At 43.1% G+C, this 27,973-nt stretch overlaps 2 protein-coding genes and 1 long non-coding RNA gene across 7 annotated transcripts in view; 2 read left to right on the plus strand and 1 right to left on the minus strand.

Moving 5' to 3' along the window:
* The window catches only part of ptpn9a (protein tyrosine phosphatase non-receptor type 9a), a 33,646-nt gene extending 31,301 nt beyond the window's left edge, over window positions 1-2,345 (plus strand). For all 3 annotated transcript variants that reach the window (XM_015038594.1, XM_015038591.1, XM_015038593.1), the window contains exons 13-14: window positions 621-828; window positions 1,958-2,345. In XM_015038594.1, coding sequence (XP_014894080.1) covers window positions 621-828; window positions 1,958-2,148 — 399 coding nt within the window. In that variant the 3' untranslated portion in view covers window positions 2,149-2,345. The remainder of the gene's footprint in view (window positions 1-620; window positions 829-1,957) is intronic.
* LOC106951212 (uncharacterized) lies at window positions 645-12,015 on the minus strand. Of its 2 annotated transcripts, none has more exons than XR_001425777.1 (3): window positions 10,130-12,015; window positions 9,896-10,040; window positions 645-717 (listed from the first exon to the last, which is right to left on the minus strand). It is a non-coding gene; the product is annotated as an uncharacterized LOC106951212 (long non-coding RNA). The 2 variants fall into 2 exon arrangements; XR_001425776.1 differs by lacking the exon at window positions 645-717 and adding an exon at window positions 6,697-8,027.
* Window positions 6,585-26,236, plus strand: sin3aa (SIN3 transcription regulator family member Aa). Of its 2 annotated transcripts, none has more exons than XM_015038590.1 (21): window positions 6,585-6,680; window positions 12,057-12,276; window positions 14,001-14,183; window positions 14,293-14,399; window positions 14,501-14,807; window positions 14,882-15,130; window positions 15,223-15,375; window positions 17,032-17,187; window positions 17,300-17,389; window positions 17,822-17,940; window positions 18,048-18,258; window positions 19,115-19,231; window positions 19,357-19,595; window positions 19,741-19,924; window positions 21,129-21,711; window positions 21,987-22,156; window positions 22,255-22,428; window positions 23,221-23,313; window positions 24,193-24,287; window positions 24,901-25,093; window positions 25,205-26,236. In XM_015038590.1, the coding sequence occupies exons 2-21, from the start codon at window positions 12,088-12,090 to the stop codon at window positions 25,433-25,435; spliced, it is 3,843 nt and encodes a 1,280-aa protein (XP_014894076.1). In that variant the 5' UTR covers window positions 6,585-6,680; window positions 12,057-12,087; the 3' UTR covers window positions 25,436-26,236. The 2 variants fall into 2 exon arrangements, with proteins under 2 accessions (XP_014894076.1, XP_014894075.1); XM_015038589.1 differs by lacking the exon at window positions 6,585-6,680 and adding an exon at window positions 9,244-9,720.
* The last annotated feature ends 1,737 nt before the right edge of the window (window positions 26,237-27,973 follow it).

Below are 27,973 nucleotides of genomic sequence, written 5' to 3' on the forward strand. Positions count from 1 at the left end.
TCCCCGGTGTTTTTCTCTTTTTTGGGCCGTTTTTTTTCTAATTTTTAAAATTTTTTGGGGGGGGGGGGGGGGAAACAGTCCTTGGGCTTTTTGGATGTTTGTCAAGGTTTAGCTGCTGTTTACGCCAATTTACGTCCAGTACCATGAAATTTTCTGATGTAGTTTTATTTTGATTGGACAACTTAACTCTGACCTGTAGACACTTTATAGATGACTTTGCAAAGTTCCAGTTTTAAGTTGGATCTTTATGCACTTTGCTACTGGCAACATGCTGCATTGTTATAGTGTATTTACTTAAATCCATTTAAAAAAAATACCAACAATAGCTAGGTTTCAATCCAATTGTCATGCAAATTTTTAGCAAACTTTTAAAATGACAAAAAATAAAATAAAATGTAAATCAGGTGAGTTTCCATTCACTGGTTTCGACCAGGTTACGCACAGTTGCAAAATTGTGGATGTTTTTTAGAATTTTGCCATTTCCTTCAACCTTTTCTAATGCAATACTTCAAATTGAGCATAAAAACCGATGATTCAAGCACACGTCACACAATACCTTGAATTCTACAAGCCCAGTGTGTAACCAAAGCATTTCAATGTGTTTTTGTTCACCTGTCCAGACGTGTGAGCAGAGACATGTGAGTCACTTCCAGTACCTCAGCTGGCCAGACTACGGCGTGCCTACGTCAGCGGTGACTCTCATCGACTTCCTGGGAGCTGTGAAGAGGCAACAAAGGAAAATGGTGAAGGCTTTGGGGCCTCAGTGGACCGGCCACTCACTGGGACCGCCGATGGTGGTCCACTGCAGTGCAGGGATTGGGAGAACAGGTAAGACCAGAAGACTGCGGGGGTGGGGGGTTTTCTCACAATGTCACATTATTGTGCTTTCAGACATATTGATAAGGTTGTGATCCGAAATTATTTTAGCTGCAGTCACCCTTTATTTTATCACGCCATGTGTAGTGACAGATCAAAAACACATCCTGCATGGTTTAAACGTGAGGAAGATGAAGTAAATTTTGCAACATTACATCCTTTCACATTTTGAAGTGTTGCAAAATCTTCCAATCAAAAGTACCTACAGATGGAATCTTTTTTGTTTTTTCAAATACAACATATCATGCAATATAGTAAACTAATGATGTGATAAAATAATGAGTCTGTATTTTGTATGACGAGATCAAAAATTTGAATGTAGTTTTGCATGTTTCCTTTATTAGAGAAGTTTCTACTGTGGAAATATTTTGGTGGCGTTTTTCATCTTTCTAGCCTAAGTTTTGGTCTGTTCTTACCAACAAAAATGAAGTTTAGGTTAATCTCTTTTAAGAAGAGTTTGTCACCATTACCCAAATTTATTGCGTCTGCACTTCCATTACAAATGTTTGCAAAACTTTGTCAATATTTTGCTAATGTAAAAAAAAAAAAAGAAAAGAAAAACCACAATTTTACATTTGTGGTGTTTGTTTATGCGATAAGTCACTTAATCACAATGCATGCCATCATCCTCCTACCACTTCCTGTTGTCTTCTTCGTCTTTTCCGCCAGTATTAACATCTACCTGTTGCTCATGTGACTTGTGGAAATGCAAAAAAAGGCATTTCTGTTGCAGTTTTGCAAAGTACACCAAAAATAGCACATGCTAGCGCAAAAAAATAAAAAATAAAACACACACACATATCGGAAAATGAGAGGTTTTTCTTCAAAAGTGCTGTGCTTCCATTCCAATTTGCGCAATCTTATGGTCAGTCAAATTTTGTACGACGTAGTGTTAATTGCATGGGAAGGCAATGCTGAAGTGGTGTTTCCCTAAAGCTGCGTCTTTCCGCAGCTCTGAAACACAACACAAATCTAGTGGGACGGGACTTTTAAGTGGTCGGAGCAATACAAATGTAAAAGCTGGAACAATTTCAAGACGTTTGATATGGGCACGAGTCTGACTTGTCCCTGTTCTCGGCAGGTACCTTCTGCGCCCTGGACATCTGTCTGTCCCAGCTCCAGGACGTGGGCTCCCTCAACGTGTTTCAGACGGTGCGTCGCATGAGAACGCAGCGGGCCTTCAGCATTCAGACACCGGAGCAGTACTACTTCTGCTACAACGCTATATTGGAACATGCCCAGAGACAGGGCCTGCTCCCGTCTAATCAGTAAGGCCCCCGAACGACGACAAGGACGAGCCACGACTTTTCTGCTGTCAGCCTGCTGATCCCGCAGCCAGGCTGGGTGATCGGCCGACCAGAGGAAGTAAAGTCAACTCCCGACCGAAGACAAGCTTTCTGACACGTCGCCATAAGCCGCTGGCAAACCAAGTAAACGCATTAAAGATTAAAAGCTTTGATTGCTGATGATGTGTGATGATACTGTGGCTGTCAACAATGTGATGTTTTAAAAGGTTTGTTGAAAACATGCAGAATGATGCAGCAGAGTGAGCGGACCGATAAGCTTTGGAGGTAATACAACATCTTGGAAAGGTTTCCGTACTCTTCGATCGTTTCTCGTTTTGTCACTTGTCCCGTCTTCAGTGCGTTTGGCATTTCAGTTGATAGACCAACACAAACTAGTGAAAGGAAACTTGTACATGATTTTCAACTTTGTTCTAAAAAGAAGAGTCAGTGCTTTGTAGGACCAGTTCCCGTCGCATTTAGAGACGCAAGTCTGTATGGCTACGCCCAATGATCTCCAAAAAACGTCTGAGATCTTCACAAAACACCTGAGATTCAATTACCCACAATTGGACTCAGTTCAGAGCTGTGATCTCTGAAGACAATTTTATTTAAAGGGGGTTAATCAATGACTTTTATTAGAGCCAGTCAACCAGATTACAATTAATACATAATTCTTATTGAACATACGCACCTATTGACACACTTAATATAATAATGACAAAATAGTGCATCAAAAAGCCATACAATGCACAAGTTTGTATTTTCTTCAGCAATAGGGGAAAAAACATTTAAATAAAACTAAGAGCAAAACCAAGTCAACACAAAAAAACCCTCCAGATATATGCACCCATGTTTTGTTTTGTTGTTTTTCTACTAAACATATTTACAAAGAAAATTTTAAATTTAGATTTCATTTCCATTTTGCAATTGCTACTTTTTGTTGGTCCATTTTGCAAAATCCAAATAACATCCGTTGTCAGAAATAATAAAATCTTCCAAGGGTATTAATTATTTTTGCAACACACTGTGAGGCCTCACTTCATCTAATTACTAATAAAAAAATAATGTTCACTTCACTGTTAAGGACCTTGAAGGGTTAATTCACCTCAGAAAAAGTGTCTGCTGCTCCCTTAAACTGTTAAGCATCATGACACGACCTTACAATCCTGCTCGAGCCTTTCCTCTTAGCGCTGCTTAACTATCGATTGTGTAGTTCAACATCCAATTAAAATTCCTTTAGTCCAAGGTAGTTTCGTATTGCTGAAATGTACAGGCATTTTCGGGGTGAAATATTCCTTTAAACCAGTCCGATTTTAACCTTTTCTTGTTTTTTTTTTTGTTTTTTTTGCCGCCCCTCTCGGTGTCTCATTAAGGAAAACATTCAGCACAATGCGTCTTTAACCCACAGTGAATGTCACACGGAGTTGTCAATGTTCCAGTGGAGGTCAGGCCACAAATTCGCTGCCAAGCGCCACATTTATCGTAAAGTGCACACCGTCGTTCGAAGTGAACAGAGCAAAAGCACATCCATCGTTTGAAAAGCTGACGACTCCCCAAATGGCTGCTACATATTTTGACTGAATGCTCCTGAAGTTTCAATCCACTCGGACCTCTTTTTAGTTTTCTTTTCTACAATATTAGAGTGGTAAAAAAAAACCCCCACAAGCTTCCACCTCACCTAATATATTAAGAGCTTTTTGCTGCCTTAGCTGTGTTAGCGTCGTACTGCACAGACATCTGTTTTAAGGCGGTGCCTGTCACAGAAGGGTAAATCGGTGTAAGACCTCACAAGTAGTGCAATACCTTTTTTATGCATAAATTGTGTCTTAGCACTTTTTACAAAATTTTAAAAAATAAATAAAAAATAAAATCCCAATGTGTTCTGGCGTTTCAGCGTGGCATTGAGAGGACAAATTTAACGTTAGATGACTGTATAAGTCTAAGTGTGATGCTGGGATTCGTTGATTGTTATATATTTAGTGATGCTGTAGCTGTAAAACACGGAGATATTTACTGTTATCATCTGCGTAGAGCTTTATTGGGACTAATGAGACGGACCGGACAGCAACGACGACGTAAGTAAGCACAAAAGTGTGCCGACCGCAGCCTACAAGTCCTCCTCGGACACTCGAGAATCAAGAATAGTCTAGTGCTTTCGTCGTGTCCCAGTATATTGCCATTGTTGTTATTATTATTATTATTATAGTACATGTACAAAAGTTGTGTTTTTGTGTGTGTGTGTGTGTGTGTGGGTGTGTGTTGTTTGTCTTACGTTCTTTACTCCAGAGTTCATATTGAATTTGCTGGTAGTGAAGCATTTTTTTTAAAAGCCTGAAATTTCCACCTACTCTGATCTTTAGAATTAGTTCTTCTTGCAATGACGGACACGAGATGTGCCGCTTTATTTTTCTATTATATTCAGCTACTGTTTTCATACAAATATGCAATTACCATTAATTTTGTATTTGTTCTGTTATAACATTATGTTTTCACTTTGTATTGTATTTCATTGTGCATTGATTCATGCTATACTGTAATAAACACAAACTATGTCAGCGTGGTTGTCAATGGTGCGCTATGTCTTTTGGTTTAACTGATTCATGTTATTCCTTTTAAGGTACACTTAAGGTACATTTGATTTTTTTTTTTTTTGTAGGAATCCACCAATAAATCATCCCCGATTTCCTTAATATTGGGAAATTGATGATTGGACAATAATTACATGAGAAACCAATCTTATCCACCGATCTTGTCTACCTAAACAAAGGTCTGAAAAATGGCCACTGTCTCCTTTTGCTCTGCCGGGAGAGAGAGCTGATTGACCAGGTTACGTCTGCATGTGTGCAGCTAACAATAGTCTTCCCACTAATTTTGAGGGGGGCCATGGAACCAACCAGATTATGAATGAGCATAAACCAACTCAAGAAAATCTCATTATCATGAAAACAATATCATTTGTGCCATATAATCCTCTGAATCTAACCACAGTTCTTTACTTATCCCTTCAGTTGATGGCTCAGTCTCTAAAAGCCCTACTTTGCTCCTAAAAATACTCTCGGGTTTCCTGAAAAGTGCTGCTGCACCCCTCAGCTGTTGAGTTTAGAAAGAAGGTGTGGCAAACCACAAAAACGAAGACGAACGCTGCGGAAACGAACTGAAGGATAGTCCTGGTAAAACACCGCGGCACTGAGGTGAGATGCATTCTTTCTATGCTGTGATTTTGTGGTAGAGGCTGTGGTCCTCTGGTACCTCTGCTGGTACTTTATCTATGGAGTATGGTCAAGAGGAAGATGAAAGACACCAGAACCAAAAATGCAGAGGAGCTGAAGGACAGTCTGGTGATAAAACTGAAGGGGCTGGAAAAAAAAAAAAAAAAAAAACATCACAGTTGTAGGAAACCTGAGAACACCATGCTTGCAGTAAAATATGAGGGTGACAGCATCACAGTTCGGGGTGTTTTTGCTGCATGATGAGAAAGGGACTTCACATGGATATATTGATGCAAAATCTAAAGATGTCAACCAGAAAGAAACTCTGGGTGTAAAGAGGTTTTCTAAATGGGCAATGACCCTAAGCATAGAACCATATTAGTTGGGAAGCATCTTAAAGACAGCTAAGTCAAACATAAGATAACAAAGCAATCCTGAAACCTTTATCCAAGCACCAAAAATAAAATTGTGGCCAGAGCTAAAGGTTTATGGATGCGCAAGGGTGGCCTACCTACCTGCCACAAGAAACATCCAGAAAATCATTCTAGTTATAAAAGGTACCCACAATATTTGACAAACAAAACGGCATATAAGGGAATAGAGAAAATTAAAGAGAGTCGCAAAAATATACGTAAAGAAACAGCAATTTCAGTTTTAGTTCTGCTAATGTGTGATAAGGGAATGTTTTGTCTGATTTAATGTCATTAAGGAAAGAAGGCCTTTGTGCATAAATATCTGGTTTCAACCAGTCCCCAAAAGTTGGTATCCACCATTTGCTTTGCATAGGAGTGCCATGCCTCAGGGGGCGCCAAAACTATGGCGGAAAAATTATTCCAAGTATGCATTTCCTGAATTAAACAGCTGTTGATGCATGGAGGGGTGAGCCTATGATGTGTCTGCATACACCTAGGAAAGTACTTAGCCGCCCTCGCCCCTGGGTTTTCAGTTGTACATTTTCGGAGATTGGTCTTGTAATGACATTTGGATTGAAATGTCGCTATTTAAACAAACTGAACTGCGGTCTATTGTTATTCATGTATAATACTAGACTAGATGTTTGTCCGTCACATATTTTAAGCTGTAATTAATCTCTTAACAGATGGCCTGGTGAAGGTGAGGTGAAAACAAAGAGCCGACATCATCCACTGTGTCTCAGATTACAGTGGACGGTGTCGGTGCCTCGCTTTTAGCGGGCGATATTCAAAACAAAGTGACGCGTCTCGCGCTACGCGCCAATGCCAGCAGAGGGGGGCGTCTCCAACTATTCTGTTACAAACACAATTCCGGAGTAAAGGAGCCTTTTTCCTGGGTATGTAACAGCTGTTTAAACTTAACGCTATTAAAACTAGCAATGCTCGAACCGCTGAGCGACGACGAACGAGAATCCGAAAGCTGTTATTTGTCGCGAGGCGCCTCTTTTGTTGCTCGTAAATGAATTGTATCGCGCGGCTTTTATCTGTTCTAGAAGGCTCGGAAAACATAACGTGATAGAGAGCGGGGGTAAATCTGCAGCATTATGTCGGCTGGTAAACAATCTCCAGAGGTGGGATTGGGGTGGCGGGGTGTACGGTGACCGTCCGAGGCGTCCCCCTGTCTGCAGCGTTTGTGAGCGGACGGATCGCTTCCGAATGGATCGGTGTAGGTGGGGAGGGGTGGGGGAGACGGAGGAGGAGAAGGGAGGGAGTTGTTGTGGTGAGGCAGCTTAGACATTTTAACCCCGGCGAATCGCGGTAAACAAAGAATATAACGCGTCGGTCCTCCCCCTGCGGGACAGAGGAACGGGGTTTGCTCATGTCGCGCGACGGGGGGAATGGCGGGTCTTCGTCGCGCGCCGTTGTGTCCGTGCGGCGGCGGCGACGGCGCAGCAGTTCCCGTTCCGTTTGACTTTGGCATTGTTCAGTAAGGGCAAATTGATCGGCTCATGTCGCCCATTAAACATTCGGTGCTCGCCGCCGAGCCGCCCCCCCGCCCCTGTTCTCTGCGTCCACTGTGGAAAGGTGGATGTGGAAGGGGGGCGGGGGGACGGATTCTAGAGGCAGAACGGGCGGCTTTAGCGTCGTGGATCCTTTTGTTTGGAGTGTGCAGAAAAGTCGGCCGACGCACACGGCGCGGGGCTGCCGCTTGCTCCGTGTTGGTGGGGGGGTGTTTCCGCAGCCCGCAGTGCGTTTTTGTTACATGCCTTTCTGCACAAACTTGTAAAGACAAACAATGCACAGCAGTCGACATATACTCGTTTATTCTTTGCACCTGAAGAGTTTGCCCCAGGTGTTTTGTGCTGTTTTCGGTGTGGATGAGAGTTGGTGAGCGTCTGGTGCAGCCAACGGACGGCTGCTTCTGACTCCCCCACCCTGGACGGGTAGAAGGAATCCCGGGCTAGTACAACTGGAGCTCCGCCTGTCGTGGGCGATGGTTTATTTTGGAAGTTCCACCTTTTGTAGGAGGGTACTTGATGTGACGTTTACCACGCAGCGATTGGCTCTAGAATGTGAAATGGGCGGAGCCTGATCGTGCAGAAGGAATAGACCCCAGTTCTTTACAAAGTCACGTGTCATTTGAGTCCAGGAAGTAGTCCGTAATGTAGATGGACGGAAAGATCACCTGATGGATCCAAAAGGGAAATTGTAGGGTTGCGACTGGAATGTCAAAATAAAGGCTGCTGAAACACAAAAGACCCAACCGGGTATCGAATGGGTTGAAAGACACATGAAAGTAAAATGTGTCTGAAGTTGTCATTTTTCATCTCTTATCTGCAAACACGCGTCGTTTCTGCCTACAAACAAGTAGACCTCTGCACAGACCGAAATTTGGGCCTCTGTGTTTAGCATTTAACATAATCCAACAGTCAGCCATGGACTCCTTTCATCACTGACTGATCAGGGTGCTGTGCAAAAAGCTTAGTGGAAGCATGCCGGGTGACTGCAGACTTGAGAGGATTATGAAACGCACTCCATTCAGGAGTTTGGGAGTGAACCACAAGGTGTGGAATCAATGCTTTATGAGCCACCACTTGCATACATATCCAGGACATGCACTACAACTGTATTATTTCCCATGTGAAAACAATGGCTGACCCAGAGACATCAAAAGTGTCTTACCTGGTGGTGGTTTAAATAAAAGTATATTTTTGGATTTGCAGTGGGAAATCAACTTCCCTTGAGTGAGAGATAAGCTAGCTAGAGATTCAGTATGAAGTTGCCAGATTAGTCATCACTTTGTAAGATGACCTAGCAACTGCCTGCACTACCAAAACGGTCAATACCTGCTTCAGAGACCATGGGGAACACACGGCGTAAGATTGGCCAAAGACCCAACTTTACCAAAACACTGTGATCTTGTCAAGACAAATGAGTGACCATACTTTTTTTTTTTTTTTTACTTTAAAAAAGGTTTTTACCCCCATAACAACCTTTACTTGAGAGTGGTCAGACAGGAAGGTGGATTTTAAGGGAGGGGGAAGACATGCAGCAAAGGTCACTGGGTTGGGACTCAAAGTCATCAAGGACTGGGGCCTCCACAAATGGGTCACGCTTTACCCTTGCGCCACCACAGCACCCAACATGACCATACTTTTAAGAAGCGTCTATTTCTGAAAAACTGTATGGGTGTGTATTTATTTATTTAGGGTAAGCTACAATCATAAAAATGAACAGACACATGCAATAAGTAACTCTATAAGTAATGAATCAATGTAAGAGGTGTTTACCTTTTCTTATTAAATTGCTGAAAAAGGTTAGCATACTCAGTTATTCATACAAAAATGCCAAAACCAACAAAATGAACCTATATCAACATCACGTCTTTGGAAAATGTATTAAAAAGACTGATGCTATAGCATAATTGCATTTTTAAATTATAAAATTATATATTTAAAAAAGTACATTTACACCACAAAATGTCTTTTGCAGTTGTGTCTGGAGAACATTTCAAAGATAAACACTGCGAACCTGTCTGATTTACTCAACTTAGCCTCTGCACGTCAAGTCCAGAGGGGTGTGTTTGGTAACTGTGCCATAAATTTCTGATTGACAGCCCAAATTCAAAACATTAACAGAGGCCCCGCCCCTCCTATGGCTTCTCTGAATGAACCGACCAATCGCGTGTATTCTGGCGCGGGGTTTCGTCTGGCAGCCCCGCCCACCTCTCTAGCTAACCGAACGGAGATTGTTTTCCTCTCGGGGAGATTTTCACTTTGCTGCTCACTGCCCGAATTGTTTATTTTAAGTCACACGCCGCCGACAAGTTGCTTTTCACACTCTTCTGTTTTTAAACCAGAGGTGCGGTGGTGGGTCCAAATATAACGGATCGTCATATAATCGCCTGCAAACTTCTGCGCGCTGTTTGGGAGAGTGGTGAGTTCAACAGTATTCATTCAGTAAGCTAATGGAGCCAGCTAGTTAGCCTACGGTTTAAGTACACCAAACGGGATCATCCGCATCTCCATGCATGTCACTCTATCAGAGATAAACCTAAAACGTGCCGTATATAAATCCGGTTGTTAATTACTGACGTATTGTAAACATTTACCGTGTAAACCAGACTGATCGCTAACGGTTATCTGCATGCGTTTCCCTTCGAGCCCAGGACGGTCTTCTGTTCGGGCTACCCATGTTGTTTACATTAGCTAGCAGCTAGCTGGCGGCTCGGTACCGCAGGCAAGAAGACACATTTCCTGGAAAGTCATAAAAATAAACTGTATAATATGCTTTAACATGAGTATTCTATGAGACTGTTGATGGGCTTGGTCAGTTTTTTGCTTACCTGATAGAAATAGTGTGTAATTTCCCGAACTTCTTCGCCACGCTAAATGGCGGGCGTGTGGAGAGCATCGAGCTGGTAACTTGAGGTCGGTGCTTGTGTTTGCTAGGCCATGTAAACGTGACGCTGAATTGGTTTTGTCTAGCGTTGCGATGTAACAGTGACGGCAGCATTCAAGGGCGACGAAAATGCCTTTACGAGTGGAGTCGTTGACGCTCCCAAATGCATTAGCTTAGCATTCCGCGGCTGCTTTCAGTGCGACCGTGAACGGCTCAGCGGAGCTCAACCGCTGGACAGAAAGCGGCTAGCTCCGGTGCTTCGCTTCAGTGTTGTCTCTGTGTCACTTTGACTTGGGTGTTTTGAAACACTTTATTATAATTCGCGAAGCTTCGACATTATAAAAAGCCGTACATTCAAGTGGACAGAAGCTGCTAGTGTCTAGAGGAAGTTGTGAATGGCAGACGGACTCCCACGTTTCCACAGCACCTGTTTGTTGCATCGCTGACGTAGGCTTCTCGTGTTTTCATTGGCTACGGAGAGCGCGAGCTGCACATTCAGTACATGCTATTTGAACGAAAGTAGATACACACGCTGTTGCTTTTCTGTTACAGGTTGAATTAGACTGTAATTAAAAGGAAATTACAGCTTTAACATTAAACTCTCGAACAGATATAAGCTAAAACAAAAAAAAGTTATCTAAAATGTAGCTAGATACACTTATCTAGTCTAAATTGTACAACTGTTTATTTTTCCACATTAACCAATTTTTCTTGCTAAATTAGACAGTTAGTACTGCTATGTATTTATACACAAGCAGCTACAGTGGATCGGAGGTGACCAATTTATACAAACTCACAAAAACATCAGAAAGTTTAAATAAAATGTGACCAGACATTTAATTCAGAACTTTTTAGGTGACTTTCTGTTAAAAGGTTAACAGTAGCGATAGCATTGTTACCTGTACCAAAGGTTACCAAGGTTGTAAAAAGTTGCTGTTTCAAATGTATTCCTAATATATATATATTCCTTTTTTTTTTTTTTTTGCTATATGTTTCCCTCTAATTATAACCCTCATTTTAGCGGCAGCACAAAAAAATATTTACTTTGTTCTGAATAAAAGCAGTGAGGTCCCATTATACACGTTTGTTTTTCATTTTTGTTTGAATACTGTAAGAATCTCATCCCACCTTATATGCCTAACTATACTGATTTAATAAATTACTGGCAGTAGATAAATCTTTCTATGTTTTTATTTAGTAAAAATCCAAATTAGTTGGCTCCAGAGGCTATTTGTTAGCTTTAGCCTCCTGAACCAACTAATATGGAGTTAACCCAACTGTGCAGCAGTGGGAAGTGTAGCTGTCTTGCAGTCCTAAGGTTGTGGGTTTGATTCCATATGTTCTGCCACATGTTGTTGTGTTCAGGGGCAAGACACTTAACACTGACCTGCGTGTCAGTGTATGAATGTGGCTCTGGTGCAAGGAGTCACTATGACTAGTAAGGTGCTATTTAGTGATTCACTTTACTGAACATGACTGCTTATGACGTTTTACTTGAACCTCACATCAAAAAGTCTGAGCTGTCTCTTTAAAACTATTTCATAACGCAGGCCACATGCTTGTTCTGTGTAAGTTTGTGCAATAACAAAGTCAGGCATGCATGATCACTTGGTAATAAATCAATACGGTCCTCGGTATTGATTCCCAGCTTGATCTTGTTGCTAAAAGCTATGAATGTCTTCGGTCTGAAGCGATTTTTAGTCATTTTCCACTTCGGCAAATCTGCCGAATTGTTGCCACTCCATGCGTCTTCTTCGTAAATTTACGAAGAAGACGTAAATTTACGTCTTCTTAGAAGAGAGTAGATCAATTCAACGCAGGGGTTTGACGGCTCGACTGAGAAAGCTGACCTGCTGTCCCTGCATTCCCAGGTCTCGCAGCTCTCACAAGCATGAGTTCATAATGAAGCGCCGTCTGGAGGATCAGGACACGGTTTTTGCGTCGCAGCAGCGGAGGCTCACTGGCAACCCGGAGCCTTTCCAGCATCGCATCCTGGCCCCCGCCCCCGCTGCTCCAGCCGTGTATGAAGCCGTGACCGACAACATGCAACCCACAGCTGGCGTCCAGTACTCCGTCCCCCAGGGATACCAGGTAACAAAAATTTAGCTCATAAGGCTCTAAAAACAATTGTCATCTATGGTACTTTGCAAAGTTATTCTATCTTTAATTTTAATACATTTAGTCATATTGGAGCAACAAACAGCAGTGTATTTCACTGGGATTTCATGTGATGGACTAAACACAGACATATGCATATCTATGGTTTGCAAAATTGTTACTTTAAAAAAATCTGAAAAGTGTGGGGTGCACTTTTATCCAGCCTTCTTGAGTCAGTACTTTGCAGAACCACATTTCACTGCAATTATAGCTGCATGTCATTTGCAGTTGTGTCTCCACCAACTTTTCATTTGTGGAGCAACACACCACACACGAAACGGTTTTACTCACCAATTCTTGTAAAACCTCTCGAGACCAAACGTAATTTTAGAGAAACAAACATGGCCGACTGGGAAAAAGCAATGGCGATAGTTTGTGAGCTATGTTTAGCAGAGAAAAACAATCCAAGGACATTTACAACTTATGCTTGCTGTTACACCATGGTAGTTGTTTTGTCTTCTATGCATTTTGGAAACCCCTCCATGTTCCTATCACCTCGCTTTCTGATTGGCTAAACATCACAGTCGAGAAACTACGTTCTCGTTTGTCACACCACATGTGATATTGGACTAAGACAAGTGAATATCCCCAATTTTAGATCGCTTTCACACATGGCAGGAATGTCATTCAATATTACCTTAAGACAGAGGTTCCCAAACTGTGGAGCGCGCCTCCTTGGGGGGGGCGCCGTGTCATTGCAGGGGCGATGCGGGAAGCCGTCTGGATGAAAAAACAAAACAAAACATGAACACTGTATGCGCTGGGTTTTTACCTTAGAATGGCCAACTCTCTGTTATTCCTATGTCAATTTGATACAGTAGAGGCTTCCACACTAACCATATTTGTGTCCTCTGTCACTTTTATCAGCAGTTAAAACTGTTTAATCCGTTGTTAACATGTTGTAACCTGTTTTTCCGAGCCGCCTTTAAACGCAACATGAGCGCTACGACGCTCGCGCTGGGTTTCCACCTGTGAAGGAGACCTGCTGCTGCTGCTGGGCGGAGCTACGTAGGTTTGTGTTAGAATCACGGCAGCAAACCAGCAAAACAAAGAACTTTTCACAGTTTTTCCCTCCAAACTAACCGACTGAGTTGAGTAAAGCTGTTGGATGCAGGTAATGTTAGCTAAAAGATGACTAGCTAATATCAATACAGCACCTGTAGCTTAACAAGTAGCTTGTAGGCTACCGATGTTGGTGTCTATTTTCAGCCCCCGGCACATGCGTCGTTTCAACCAGACAGCCATTTGTAATCCATAGGGGGGGCGCAGAAAATGTTTGGAAACCACTGGGGGAGGCGCAGAAGAAAAAGTTTGGGAACCACTGCCTAAGACCAATCTCTCTTATCAGGTTATCCTAAGATTGAATGATGGGGAAATCAGAACAAAAATCAACATAGAAATCTTGTCGTGTGAACTTGGCAATTAGGTGGACGACTTTTCAGTTACGCACTACTTTGTGTTGCTCTGTCCCATAGTTATAATTATAGTAATGTTCATGGAAACTTGGGGCTGTGCCATGAATTAGAACATTGTGGTTGTAACATGAATATATGGATAATTTCATGGGGTGTAAATAATAAGTAGTAAGTCAGTGAAATACTGTGTCCTCACTCTGTTCAGCGAAATCCTTCTTATTAAAAGTGTCTCTCCTTCCTCAGGTCCCTACCGTGGCCCAGAACAGTGGCGGTCACAGTCACGCCCCGAGTCCGGCGGTCCACACTGGGCCCCACCATCACAGCCCCGCCGTTCAGTCCCACGGGCCCTCGGTGATGTCAGGGCACGGGCACACAGCGGCCCCTCCATCCTCTGCACAAGGTCACCAGCAGTTCCAGAGGCTTAAGGTAAGTCAGTCCAAGCGTCTGCCTCTGATTCCCTTAGTCGTCAATCAAGAGTTTTGCATCTGTAGAACGTGAATATGATCATGTCTGCCTTGCCCTCCATGTCTGTTAGGTGGAAGACGCTTTGTCGTATTTGGATCAAGTGAAGCTCCAGTTTGGGAATCAGCCTCAGGTCTACAATGACTTTTTAGATATAATGAAAGAGTTCAAGTCGCAAAGGTGAGACAGCTAGATGTAGGTCTCACAAATCAGGTAACAGTAGCGTATTCCAGCTCCTAAGCTCATCACCGCTGCATTGTTTGTGTGTGTGTGTTCATCAGCATCGATACTCCCGGGGTCATCAGCAGGGTGTCGCAGCTCTTCAAAGGTCACCCCGACCTCATCATGGGGTTCAACACTTTCCTCCCCCCGGGGTACAAGATCGAGGTCCAGACCAACGACCTGGTCAACGTAACGACGCCAGGTCAGATCCACCACATAACGCCGCACGGCATCTCAGTCCAGAACATCCCCATAACGGGAGCAGCCACCCAGCACCCGCCCCAGCTCCCAGCTGCTGCGACAACCACTGCCGCCGCAGCCGCTCCGCCTCTTCTGACGCAGCCATCCCCAGCCAAGATGGGCAAGGTGAGCTGGAGGGAACTCTACAGCGTTGTTGTGCGCATGTGTCGCATTTTAACATAGCACTTTTTCTGTTTTAGCCTCCTCAGCCACAGGCGCTGACACCAACCGGCCAGACCAATCCGTCCATCCCCGCATACACCTCCCCCCGCTCTCCACCCGTGCAGCTCCACCCGGCCCTCAGTGGGACCCCTGCTGGCCCGCCTATGCAGAACAACCAGCCCGTGGAGTTCAACCACGCCATCAACTACGTCAACAAGATCAAGAACCGCTTCCAGGGCCAGCCAGACATCTATAAAGCCTTTCTGGAGATTCTCCACACGTACCAGGTCTGTCTGGATGAAGGCAGAAAGCTTGGAGTGTGCTCTAATTAATCTGAGTTGTTACAAAATGTAACTTTTTCTTTGTTTCTGCACCGTAGAAGGAGCAGCGTAATGCTAAAGAGGCTGGGGGTAACTATACACCGGCTCTGACAGAGCAGGAGGTCTACGCTCAGGTGGCCAGGCTCTTCAAGAACCAGGAGGATCTGCTATCGGAGTTTGGACAGTTTCTCCCTGATGCCAATAGTTCAGCAGTAAGACTTTTTCACATTGTTTCTGCTTCATAATCTCAAACTTCAGTGTGTTTTATTTGAAAGTATGGTGTGTGTTTGAGGTGAGCCCCCTTCTTTGTTTGTGTTTTGGTGAAGAAAAGTCAACGAAGTTCATGGTAATGTGAATTGGTCAGCTGGTCAGTCCCATCTGACAAGACCACCTTCTTCCACATCTTTGCCGTGTGACCTATTTGACTTGAGGGAACCTTTGAATTTGAATTCCTATATCTTTCTTCGAACTGTGACTCTCTCGTTTAGTCTTCCAGTGAATGCACAGTGGACCTGTTGTTGTTGAGTTGTTGTGGCCTTGGAGCAAGTTGGTCCACGCTGGACTCATAGCCCACATCCTGCTCATAGCCCAGCTTGGGATGTTGTTGTACAGAGTCTGCGTGTTCTCCATTACCCTTAGGAATAAGAATACCTCACCAGGGAGGCTTCATAGCCAGATACCTGAGCCACTTCAACTGGCTCCTCTTGATGTGGAGTCCCTCTGACTAAGTTTCTCACCATGTCTCTAACTCTGAGCCAAGACACCCTGCGTAGGAAACTCATTGAGAGCGCTTGTATCCACAATCTCATTCTTTCAGTCATTACCCAAAACTCATGATGATGAGAGAAGAACGTAGATCGACCGGTAAATGAAAAGCATCACCATTTGGCTTAGCTCTCTCTTCACAACGACAGACCACTACAGCGCTTGCATCACTGCAGACGCATTATCAGTATACCTATCAAGTTGTCCTTGATTGGTGGGATTACTTAGACTTTTCGACTTGAGGCATGAATTTGTCTGAAGCCCGGAAAGGGTACTCTAGCTGTTCCAACTCAAGACTTTGGTCTTGGCCCAGAACTTCTCCAGTAAAAGCTGGAGATCACTTTCCTGAAACCGACAGGTCCGCATTGTCTGCAAACAGCAGAGACCCGATTCTTAGGCCAACAAAACAGGTCCCCTCAATACCTTGGCTGTGCCTAGAAGGAGCAGAATCTGTGACAAAGGGCAACTTTGATAGAGAACGTCTTTCATCAGAAACAAGCCTGACTTACCCTCAGCAATGTGAACCAAGCTGTTAAATTGGTCATTCTGGGACCTGACAGCCCATATCAAGGGTCTGGTGCTCCATATTCCTGAAGTACCCCCAACGGGACTCCTAGAGCGACGCAACTGAACGCCTTGTCCAAGTCTACAAAAGACCTGCAGACTGGTTGGACGAACTCCTGTCCACTCTCCAGGAAACTGCTGAGGGCGTAGGGCTGGTCCACTGTTCTACAACCAGGAGGCAAACCACACTGGTCCTCTTCAGTCTAATTCTCAACTATCCTGCAGCCACATTTCTCTGGAACAGAGGAATTGCCAGGGACGCTAAGAAATGTGATCCACTTCATCACTCACCAGCAGCTTCCCCAGTTAGAGCTGTGACTCTTTGGAGCTCCTCCAAAAAGTTACTCTGAAGTTCTTCTGGTTAAGAGTCTTCTTGTCCAGCCTGTCATGGTACATCTTGTTAGGTTTGGAGTTTAGCTATCCTCTTTCCAATTTTAGATGATAGATTGAACAGAGCAACCTAACCCCATCTTCTCCACAACTTTCTCTAAAAAATGCCGTGAGACGTATCTCAGTCACTGTTGTGTCTTTCCCACCAGATGCTAAGTAAGACCAACGCAGAGAAGGCCGAGTCCGTAAAGAACGACCACGGCCTCACCACCAAAAAGGTGGTGCTCAACAACAAACAGAGGCCCAATCAGAACGGCTGTCAGATCCGACGCCACCCGACTCCGGGGCCCACGCCACCCGTCAAGGTTTGCACACACATTCCGCTGAAGCTTTATCCCTTCTCTGTTTTTGTTTTCGCCTTCATCTCTGGTTTATTGTTAATGGGCCTTCCTATATGTGTATTTGTTCTCTCTGCAGAAAAAGCCCAAGTTACTGAATCTGAAGGACTCTCCGGTGGCCGATCCCAGCAAACACGGAGTCGGCACAGAGTCGCTGTTCTTTGAAAAGGTAAGTTTGGCTTATTGTTGTTTGAAAATGAAACAATGGAATGCCCTGACAAATTGTCCCCAAATTTCTTAGTTTTGGAAGATCGACAGACTATATTTACTTATCCAGTGATATCATCTACCTCTGTATAGGCCTAAAAATCAAACACTGTCCCGTTTTGCTCAGCCACTAGACACGGATGACTGCATGGTTAACAATAGTCACCCAACTGTTAACGTCTTAGCGACTTTGTTGCTTTATTTAGTGACTTTTCAGGCAAAAAATTCAGTATCAGCCAAAATCAGAAATTGTGCATCCCTAATTTTTCTACTCTCCAGTGAAGTTAAAGGTATCATTAAGGGTAAACTGGTTGAAAACACTGGGAGTTTTCTGTTTTTGGACAGTCACACTTGCGTGTTTGCACATTATAACCCCTGACATCATCCTACGTAGGTCCGCAAAGCCTTGCGCAGTGCCGAGGCTTACGACAGCTTCTTACGCTGCCTGATCATCTTTAACCAAGAGGTGATCTCCAGGGCTGAACTGGTGCAGCTGGTGCTGCCCTTTTTGGGGTACGTAAACCCGTCATATGATCTAAAAACTATTTAAACAGCCCTTGTCTCTTAGTGTTTTTGTGCTTTTTTTTTTTTTTTTTTTTTTTCCTAATTTTTTTTTCCAGGAAATTTCCAGAGCTGTTCAACTGGTTCAAGAACTTCCTGGGCTATCGCGAAATGTCCCACATTGAGACGTACCCCAAGGAACGCGCCACCGAGGGCATCGCTATGGAGATCGATTACGCTTCCTGTAAGAGGCTGGGTTCCAGCTACAGAGCTCTGCCCAAAAGCTACCAGCAACCCAAGTGCACCGGCAGAACTCCGCTTTGTAAGGAGGTGAGGCACGTTAAGAGTCGTACGTTTCATTTCTGTTACGGTTGGGTTATAAGATCAATGACATTGGGTTCCTAAGAATGTTTAGAGAGTCACCAAACAGAACTAGAAGTCAGTTAATGATGGTTGATGGAGACATTTTAAACTCTTTTCTTTTTCTTTTTTAGCATTTTGTACTAGCAATTAATAATATATGCTAATAAGTAGGACTTGCGCTACTTGTGAAACAATTGCTCTTGCGGCAACAAAATATGTTTTTCTAGACCCACAAAAGCTTTTTAACTTTGCAAATTTGATCTAAGTTTGCTAATATAAAACATAAAACTTGGTTATTGTAAAGCTAAAACATCAAGTATTTCTTTATTTGACTGAGAAATAAAGAAAAAGTTTAAACTTTTATATGGAAAAACAGGTATTTTTCTTGTGATAGAACTTTATGTTTTACCTTTATATATATGAAAAAAAAACTTGAAAATTAGAGAGTTGAGTGGTATCATATAATGTTTTTTTTGTTTGTTTTTTTACATAATTATTGTCCCTGGTTATTAAGGATCCACTTTTTGAAGTGGCACCTAAGATTGTTGTAAATATTTTAGTGATCAAGTAATCAAATAAAAAACTTGTTCCATTTTGGCGTACCCGCTTAAGCTAGTAAAAGAATTTATGGAAGAGAAAATGCTAGTAAAAACAATTCAGTTTCTATTTTTAATGAAGAAAAAAAAAACATTTTATTGTTTAGAATGCAATGCGGTTCAAACGTCACTTTTGGTCTCAAGTTTGAAATATGCAGTTGGAGCGAAATGCTTCGTTTCCATCCCGTCTGTGGACATTGTTTGAGTCTTTCCTGCCCTGCGTCCAGGTCCTGAATGACACCTGGGTCTCCTTTCCCTCGTGGTCCGAGGACTCCACGTTTGTCAGCTCCAAGAAAACTCAGTACGAGGAGCACATCTACAGGTGTGAGGACGAACGCTTCGAGGTGAGCAGGAACATTCTCAGCTGTCTCTTCTACATGGTTTTTATTCCCGTAGCGAGCATTTTTGGTTTGGTTTCCCCCCATCCGTCATGAGCGGCAGGTTTTTAACAGTTCTTGTCTCGACACAGCTGGACGTGGTCCTCGAGACCAACCTGGCCACCATCAGAGTGCTGGAGACGGTGCAGCGGAAGCTGTCCCGCATGTCCGCCGAGGAGCAGGCCAAGTTTCGGCTGGACAACACGCTGGGTGGCTCCTCGGAGGTCATCCACCGCAAGGCCATCCAGAGGATATACGGAGACAAAGCTCCCGACATCCTCGATGGCCTGAAGAAGAACCCGGCCGTTTCTGTTCCCATCGTGCTGAAAAGGTATCTGCTGAACTAAAGACTTCCTGTTTTGTCAGATTCGATACCAAAGCGTGTAAAAGTTCAGGGTTTCAACCTTAAAAGACGCCTCTTGGGGTTGCGGAGTTTTCGCTTGACTTCACTTGACTTCGTCTTCTGTTGCGGCCAGGTTAAAGACAAAGGAAGAGGAGTGGCGGGAAGCCCAGCGAGGCTTCAACAAGATCTGGAGGGAGCAGAATGAGAAGTATTACCTCAAGTCTCTGGACCACCAAGGCATCAACTTCAAACAGAACGACACCAAAGTGCTTCGATCCAAGTCTTTGCTGAATGAAATCGAAAGCATCTATGATGAGGTAACGAATTTCCGCGTTTCGTCTTTCTTGTTCATCTCCAGTGTTTATGATAGTGCAGAATATTACTGTGAAAAGCTTTCAAGTGTGGATACAAGCATGAAAAATTCCACTTTAATTTCAAGATGAGAGCCATTTCCAATATGGCTGCCGTTTCTGAGCTGTTTAAGCCAGATATTGTCCTAAGACGTTACAGATTTTCATGACTTTGATTAGCTTTGTGTCGCATCAACAGCTACGATCTTCCTATTCATACAACTTTCAATAATATCCAGCAAAATCAAAAACCGAGCATGTTACTGTTTGCACGTCTCCCACCAGTCATCAACTGGTGACATAGATTCAGCGTCTTAATTTTTAGCGTTAGCTTCCACTCATTTTTCTATGCTTTTAATGACTTGGCGTTAGCGGCGCGAGGCTTCTTTTTGAACAAATTAGTGGTTAGTGAACTTAACCTTTCGGGTAGCTCTGCCCAACACTTTAATCTAATTGGCCAGTTTAATGCAAATATTTTCTAACGACCATGGCGACCATCTTGAAAAATAAAAAAGAAAGCTATCAGGAAGTATAATTTCTGTGGATCCAGTTATGTAGGATTTGACACCAAAAATATTAAGTTGTGATAAATATTGCCAAATTTAGTGCAAAGAATGTTTTCCTTGACGAATATGGTGGCCATTTTGAAAAATGGCCTGTGGCTCTAATTTTTAAGTGGCTAAAAAATTTTTTAGAAAACAACCCCTAGAAACATCTGTGTTAGGTTCTTGTTAGCCTTGCTAGCCCCTTTTGCTATGCGCTGCTTTGTTCAAAAGGACTGGGCTTCCTGGAGTCGTGGACTCTGTTGAGGTTTTAAATGTCAGCACAACATTTGCCTGTGACTTATGTAATGCTAAGTCAATATTTGGAAATGTGGCTAACGCAGACAAAGTGAACGGTTTTGTTCACTTCCTCCACTGCCATTTCTAAATCTGAAGGTAGACTAGAATTACATAGCAGCGCAGAAAATCAACGCCACAACTTCTCCTTCTGTTTGCTGATTGGCCCGTTTGAAATTTTAACGGAGTAATCAAAGTGAATGGGAGAAAGTGCAGGAAGTCAATGGCCAATCTAGGTTCATCCGCACGTGAGAGATTTTGCTGAAATACTCAGTTATCTGCTGCGCTGTAGGGAGAATCTGATGTCTGTAAAGCTACGTCTTGACTTCCAGCGGCAGGAGCAGGTGTCGGAGGAGAACGCCGCGGCCCCCACGGGCCCCCATCTGACGCTGGCGTACGAGGACAGCCAGATCCTGGAGGACGCGGCAGCGCTCATCATTCACCACGTGAAGCGGCAGACCAGCATTCAGAAGGAGGACAAGTACAAGATCAAGCAGATCATCTACCACTTCATCCCCGACATGCTGTTCGCGCAGCGCGGCGAGCTGTCGGACCTGGAGGAGGAGGAGGAGGAAGAGGACGGCGAGCCGGACGAGGCGGGCGCGTCCAAGAAGCACAACGGCGTCCCAGGCAGCGGGAGCCCCTCCAAGTCCAAGCTGCTGTTCGGCAACACGGCGGCACAGAGGCTGCGCTCGTGCGAGGACGACGCTTACAACCTCTTCTTTGTCAACAACAACTGGTACATCTTCTTGCGGCTGCACCAGACGCTGTGCTCGCGGCTGCTGAGGCTGTACGAGCAGGCGGAGCGGCAGATCGACGACGACGTCCGCGAGCGGGACTGGGAGAGGGAGGTGCTGGGGCTGAAGAAGGAGAAGAACGACAACCCCGCCGTCCAGCTGCGACTCAAAGAGCCCAGTGAGTGAAACTTCACAGATAAACACGCTGAGAGTTTCTTTTTTTTTTTTTTTACTGAACATGCTTCATTTTAGAAAAGTGAAAATAACCTCAAATTTCTGATAAAACTATTAAAGATATGGGGAATACACAGGAATACATGTTGGCTAAGCTAATCGCTAAAATACAAATCAAAAATTTGATTTGAACTCTTTTATCATTTTGTTTTAATTGATAGAACGCAGTACTGTAAGAATTGTGAAAAGCATAACGTTCATAACGCCTCTGCTCTCCAGTGGACATCGAAGTGGAGGATTACTACTCGGCCTTCCTGGAGATGGTCCGGAATTTGCTTGACGGGAACATGGAGGCGTCTCAGTACGAGGACTCCCTGAGGGAAATGTTCACCATACACGCTTACATCGCCTTCACCATGGACAAGCTCATCCAGAGCATCGTCCGGCAGGTAACGGGCCCCGCTCGCTCAGAGCCGCCTTCTCTGTTGGCGCCGCAAGTCTGACCTCCTTCAACCCCCCCTCACTTTCTCCTCTCCTCCCTCTGTAGCTGCAGCACATAGTGAGCGACGAGATCTGCGTTCAGGTGACTGACCTGTACCTGGCCGAGAGTGGGAATGGTGCCACCGGGGGGACCACGTCCGCGCAGCCGTCGAGGAGCCCGGCCGAGGCGGCCTACCAGCGTAAAGCCGAGCAGCTCATGTCTGACGAGAACTGCTTCAAGGTGAGCATTCAGCTTTACCAGATTAAAGGGCATTAGTCGTCTTATTCTTTTAATTTCCTGTTGTTTATAATTATTCTTTTCATTTTCCTATCTTGAGTTGAGAAATAATGGAAATACTACTTTTGTTGTTGCTTCTTTTTTTTTCTGTCAACCTTAAATTTTTAGATCATCAAACAATTTTTACCGTATGTGAAAAGGCATTCTGCGCCTCTTGCAAAATAAAATAATCCCTTAATTTCACAAGTCTCACCCAGTTCTGTTCACCGTCCGACCTGCAGAGTCACTAAATGACTTAATCTAAATAGCAAAAGTGAAGGGAAGTGACTGAAAGTCTCATCTATTCTTGATATAATCAATCCTCGTTTTAGTCATGAGAGTCTTAACACTGTTTTAAATTGGTATTTTAAGGTTCTTTAGTCATTGACCCTAAAAAAAAAAACAATCCCTTCAAGCTCTTGCTGCCTGTAGCAGATGGAAGAGAATCTACTTCTTCTGCTGCGTACAAACTACTATTCATTTGGCTCAGACACTTGAGAAAGAAAAAGGCACTGTTGCAGCTGGTTGCAAGGTTTCTTAGGATTGGTGTTTGATTTATTTACTAAAGCGATCCAAAATTTTTAGGTTTTGTTTTTATAAGGTGATTTTTGTTTTTCTCCATTAAAATGGAGTTTAGATGAGCGTTACTGCTGGGAGGAACATCCAGTCTTCACCGACTCTTTTTCTGTGATAATAATTCCAACTTTTGGTTATTTTCAGTGGTTTGACTTCTTCTCCCTCTTCTCGCTCCCTCAGGTGATGTTTTTGAAAAGCAGAAGGCAAGTGCAGCTGACAGTGGAGCTGCTCGACACAGAGGAGGAGAACTCTGACGAGCCCTTGGAGACTGAGGTCAGAGGTCGCTCACCTGACGCGTGTTGGCTCTGAACATTCAGCTGTCTGCTTCAGATCCTTGAAAATGTTTGAATTTCACCCAGGTGGTTCCAAGGCTTGGCGAATTCTCGATTTGTGTGTAAAGTGCTTGATTTTCACACTGCAGTTTTGGAATAAAGTGTAATCCAACGTTTTATTAAAAGACTAAATTTGGAAAATGTTATTTACAGCTGAAAAAGGTACTTTCATACGCCTAATAAAAACACATAAATATTATTTCTGAAGTGAAATCAGACAAATTTTTCTTTGTTTTAGGTCAGTTTCCAATTTCCAAAATTATTTCTATTTGCTAAGCTGCAGAAAATTTATTGAGAATATTTTTTTGTAACTTTTTGTATATTGTTGTCTTTAAGTGTTTAATTTAAGCAGGAAGGCAATTTACCTTCACAAGATTTCTTGAGATTGTTTCAATTTAATGGATATCTATTATTCCTAATGGCTCAATAACTTAACTGAAAAAAAGCGCGGCTTATATTTTATACGTTAAACCACGCAATTGAATTTGTGGGATTTTTTTGTTAAATTTCTGTTTTGTTCTTGGATCAGTCAGGCGTACAGGCTGTTTGTGAGAGAGACATTTCAAAACATTACATTTTAGTTTACCTCGTCCCTGCTGTTGTTCATAGAATACTATCACAAGACATTTTTAATAACGATAATAAATGATCTCAAGTTACAGTGAATTGAAATAGTCTTTTTTTATTGTTAATTTGTATTGCTTTAATTTCCAAAGTGTGGTGTTGGAAAAGTTTGGAAAACTTGCCTTGGAAATGCTTGAAAAGTTCTTGAATTTTACTGTGGGAAAAGTGAACGAACCCTGTTGTTTTGTGTTTGCAGCGTTGGTCCGACTACGTTGGACGTTACCTAAACCCGGACTCCACCACTCCGGAGCTGAGGGAGCACCTCGCCCAGAAGCCCGTGTTTCTTCCCAGGTACTCTCTTTTGTTCTTCCTCCTCATGTGTCAAATTTCTGACACTTAGTGACAGATGTGATGGTTCAAATGTGAGTCCTAGTTAGAATCATTCAAAATTAGAAGTTAAAAAGCTAACGTTAGCTCAAATGCTGTCATTATCTTGTTGGCTCACGCTAACATGCTTAGCAACTTTAACTTAATCGATTCGGTACGCTAATGTTTGTCCAAGTCAAAATTATTAACAAAGGTATGTTTGCTTAAATGCTTAAACGTTGGCTTTTGCTAGCACATTGGGTAACATTAGCTTAATACATTACGTAAGTTAGGTCAAAATTAGCTAAGAAGGAAATGTTAGCTTAATGATTTATGACTTACAAGAGCTATACTTAGCAATTTTAGCTAAAGTAAACTAATATAAGCCAAATTTACTTAATTAAACTTAAGTAAGCTAATTTTGGTTCAAGTCAAAATTAGCTAAAAAGCTAATGCTTGCTTAAATGCTTTCAGTATCACATCTATCTTGTGATAGATGTGATACTCAGATATGAGTTCTTGTTTGATTAATTTAAGGCTGACGAATTTGTCCCGACACGATTAACCTCAGGATATTATGTCCCGTTCTTCCTACCAGGAACCTAAGACGGATCCGGAAGTACCAGAAGGGCAGGGAGCAGATGGACAAGGAGGCCTGCGAAGGAGGGAAGAAATCCTTGGAGAAGGAGAAGATGGAGTGCATGTTCAAACTAAACTCCTACAAAATGGTCTACGTCTTTAAGTCTGAGGACTACATGTATCGACGCACCGCCCTGATGAGGGCTCACCAGGTACTCACCAAAACTTTTTCCACCAAGTTAAAGTCTGACTCTGACTTTGCTGCTCTGTGCTGTTTAAAAGACATACAAATATTACATCCCTTCCTGTTTGTCCCCCCTCAGTCACACGAGAGGGTGAGCACGCGGCTGCACAAGCGCTTCCAGGCCTGGGTGGATGCCTGGGTCAAAGAGCACGTCACTCGCGACATGAGCGCCGACACCACCAAGTGGCTGATGGGCGAAGGGCGCGACGGCCTGCTGCCCTGCTCCACCACGCGCCACCCGGAGGTCCTCCACTTCATGAACATCAACAAGTACCGCGTGAAATACAGCACGCCGAGCAAGGCGCCGTAGCTGACGGCGGCGGGGGGGGGAAGGGAGGAGACATAGTGGACTCCTGGGGGGAGGTGTGGTCTGAGGCCACAATGTAGAGGTAGGGATTAATATTGTGATTTTTTTTTATTATTATTATTATTTTTAAAGGCCAACATGGGAGCAACGCTGATATTCACTCCCTCATGTGTTACATCCAGGGCGGCAGGATGACAGATTTTCTGTTCGTTTCGTTGTTTTACCAGCGTTTTTAGCTGGGCCCAGCTTTTTTTTTTTTTTTTTTTTTCTTTTTTCCCACAGGGCCTTTTGGTGCCAAAACTTAGGAGTGCTCACGTTCCTGAGCTCCAACCAGCACTCAGAGCCACGGCACAAACATTTTCTTCCTTGAGCCGGTTTCTGACAGGTGGCAGCGAAACGGCGAGTGGTGCTTTCTGGACTTTCCTCCGAACCGAGCTTTGCTTCGGCTCGCCACCAGCCGCCCCTCCAGTCAGAAGCCATCGGAGCTCCCATCTTCCTACCTGAGGCGTTATTTATGGGAAAAACAATGAGATGAAGCAAAGTGCACTTATCCAGAAGGAGGAAGGGGTTTGGAGGGTCTGGTTCCGACACGACATTCCCGCGTTCACGACAGAATCCAGATCACGCGTCGTCACCGGGTGGAAAGCGGGAGGTTCGGGGGGGTCTGGGTTCACGTTTCTTTTTCCGAAACACACGGCAGCATTATTACAGACTGTGCCTGAGCCCTACGCGGTGCTGTCTGGTTACCGCAGGAAAGCACTGTTTCGTTTCATGTAATAAAAGCGACAAAAAGTAAAAAAAAAATCACAACACTGTTTGTTCCTCCAACTGTAAAATTGTATAGCTTGTGAATGTCAGATCCTGACATGTATTCCAGTGTATGTGTTGTGTATATATATTATATATAGTTCTATTAACACACAAGATCCTCGCCGCCCTGGAAGTCGACCTTTTAAAGACGCCCTCTGCCAATACACCAGCTCGCTCACCGAACGCACACACACACACACACACACACACACACACACACACTCGACTCATTCTGGAGGACTGTCCTCATCCCGCTCATGTTGTAAATACTCTGTAAATAGTCTCAGACTTTTTATGACGGATCCGTGTTGTTGTGCTAGTCTTTCCAATCTTACTGTGGACTTTAGTGATTAACGGCTAAAGTTAGGATGTACATGAAACAGACAAATGCGAGCCCATTTATTACCATTTTTACCAAAGGGAGTTGTTAATGAAACACTTATGATTTTTTTTTTTTTGTTCTTCTTTTCTGCCCCCCCGCCTTTGTGTGTTTTTATTTTCCGTCTTTGCTTTTTAATTTCTGTCGTAAGGACATCTGGAGGGGAGAGGGAAGTTCATATGAATCCAGGTCTTTCAGTTTTTGTTTTGTTTCTTGTTTGTTTTGTTCTCTTGACCGTGACAGCTCTTTGGTCAAAAATCACTGCCTCCGTTTGACAACGCCGTCCAAGGTTACTGGTGAGCCGTATCTCAAAGAGCGAACCCCTCGGCACGCTTCCTTCTCCCTGGGTCGTTTTCTGCAACCCGCACCATATTTTTGATAATGTAAGAAGTGACATGAGCATGTCTTTAGTCCCTTTATTTAGACCTTATTTAAAGTAATAATAAAAAATGACATTTGTAGCCTATGAAAAACCCTTGTGGAGATTTTTTTAAATTGTTTTCTTGTCGTTCCCTACTTCATTACAAGCAATGGTTTTGGTTTTCTTTGGCCAATTTTGAGTTACTGATATTTTTAAATCTCTTATCTTCCAACTCTTGTTGGTGATTCACAATTGAAAATGAAAGCACTTTTTTGTGTCATCAGGTTGAATCCAAATAAAATATAACGAGATGTTTCTTAAGGCAAACACTGTAGGAACACACAGTTTTACCCGGGTGTTTTGGCCCACTTTCTAGTGCAAATGTCTTGGTACGCTTGGGGGGGGGAAAAAAACAAAACACAACTAACAGATAACTTTTCAGTAAGACATAGGAGCTTGTTTTAATTTTAAAAAGTCCTGGTAACACTTTATTTGAAGGGGGTTGAGTAAGGCTGACATGACACTGTCATAAACATGAATAAGCCTTAATTAATATTTATGACTGTTGTCATAAAGCGTCATTCGGTAAATTATGACACTTTTAATACAAAGTTGACATTATTCAAAATGTCTTTGTTATGACAACTTGACATTAACCAAGAAATCATTACTGATATAAATTTGTTATAAAAGTATTACTGATTGCACTTTAAAAATTAGGTATCTTTATGTTATTAAAGGTAAAGTTTAAACAGTAATGATTTCTTGGTTAATGTCAAGTTGTCATATCAAAGACATTTTGAATAATGTCAACTTTGTATTAAAAGTGTCATAATTTACCGAATGACACTTTATGACAACAGTCATAAATATTCATGAAGGCTTATTCATGTTCATGACAAGTGTTATGTCATGTTTATGACAGTGTCATGACGGTCTTATTCAACCCCCTTCAAATAAAGTGTTACCAAAGTCCTTAGTTTTGATTATG

Source organism: Poecilia latipinna, unplaced genomic scaffold (genome assembly GCF_001443285.1).
Source record: "Poecilia latipinna isolate Pla-1442-1.1 unplaced genomic scaffold, P_latipinna-1.0 Scaffold447, whole genome shotgun sequence".
NCBI lineage: Eukaryota > Metazoa > Chordata > Actinopteri > Cyprinodontiformes > Poeciliidae > Poecilia > Poecilia latipinna.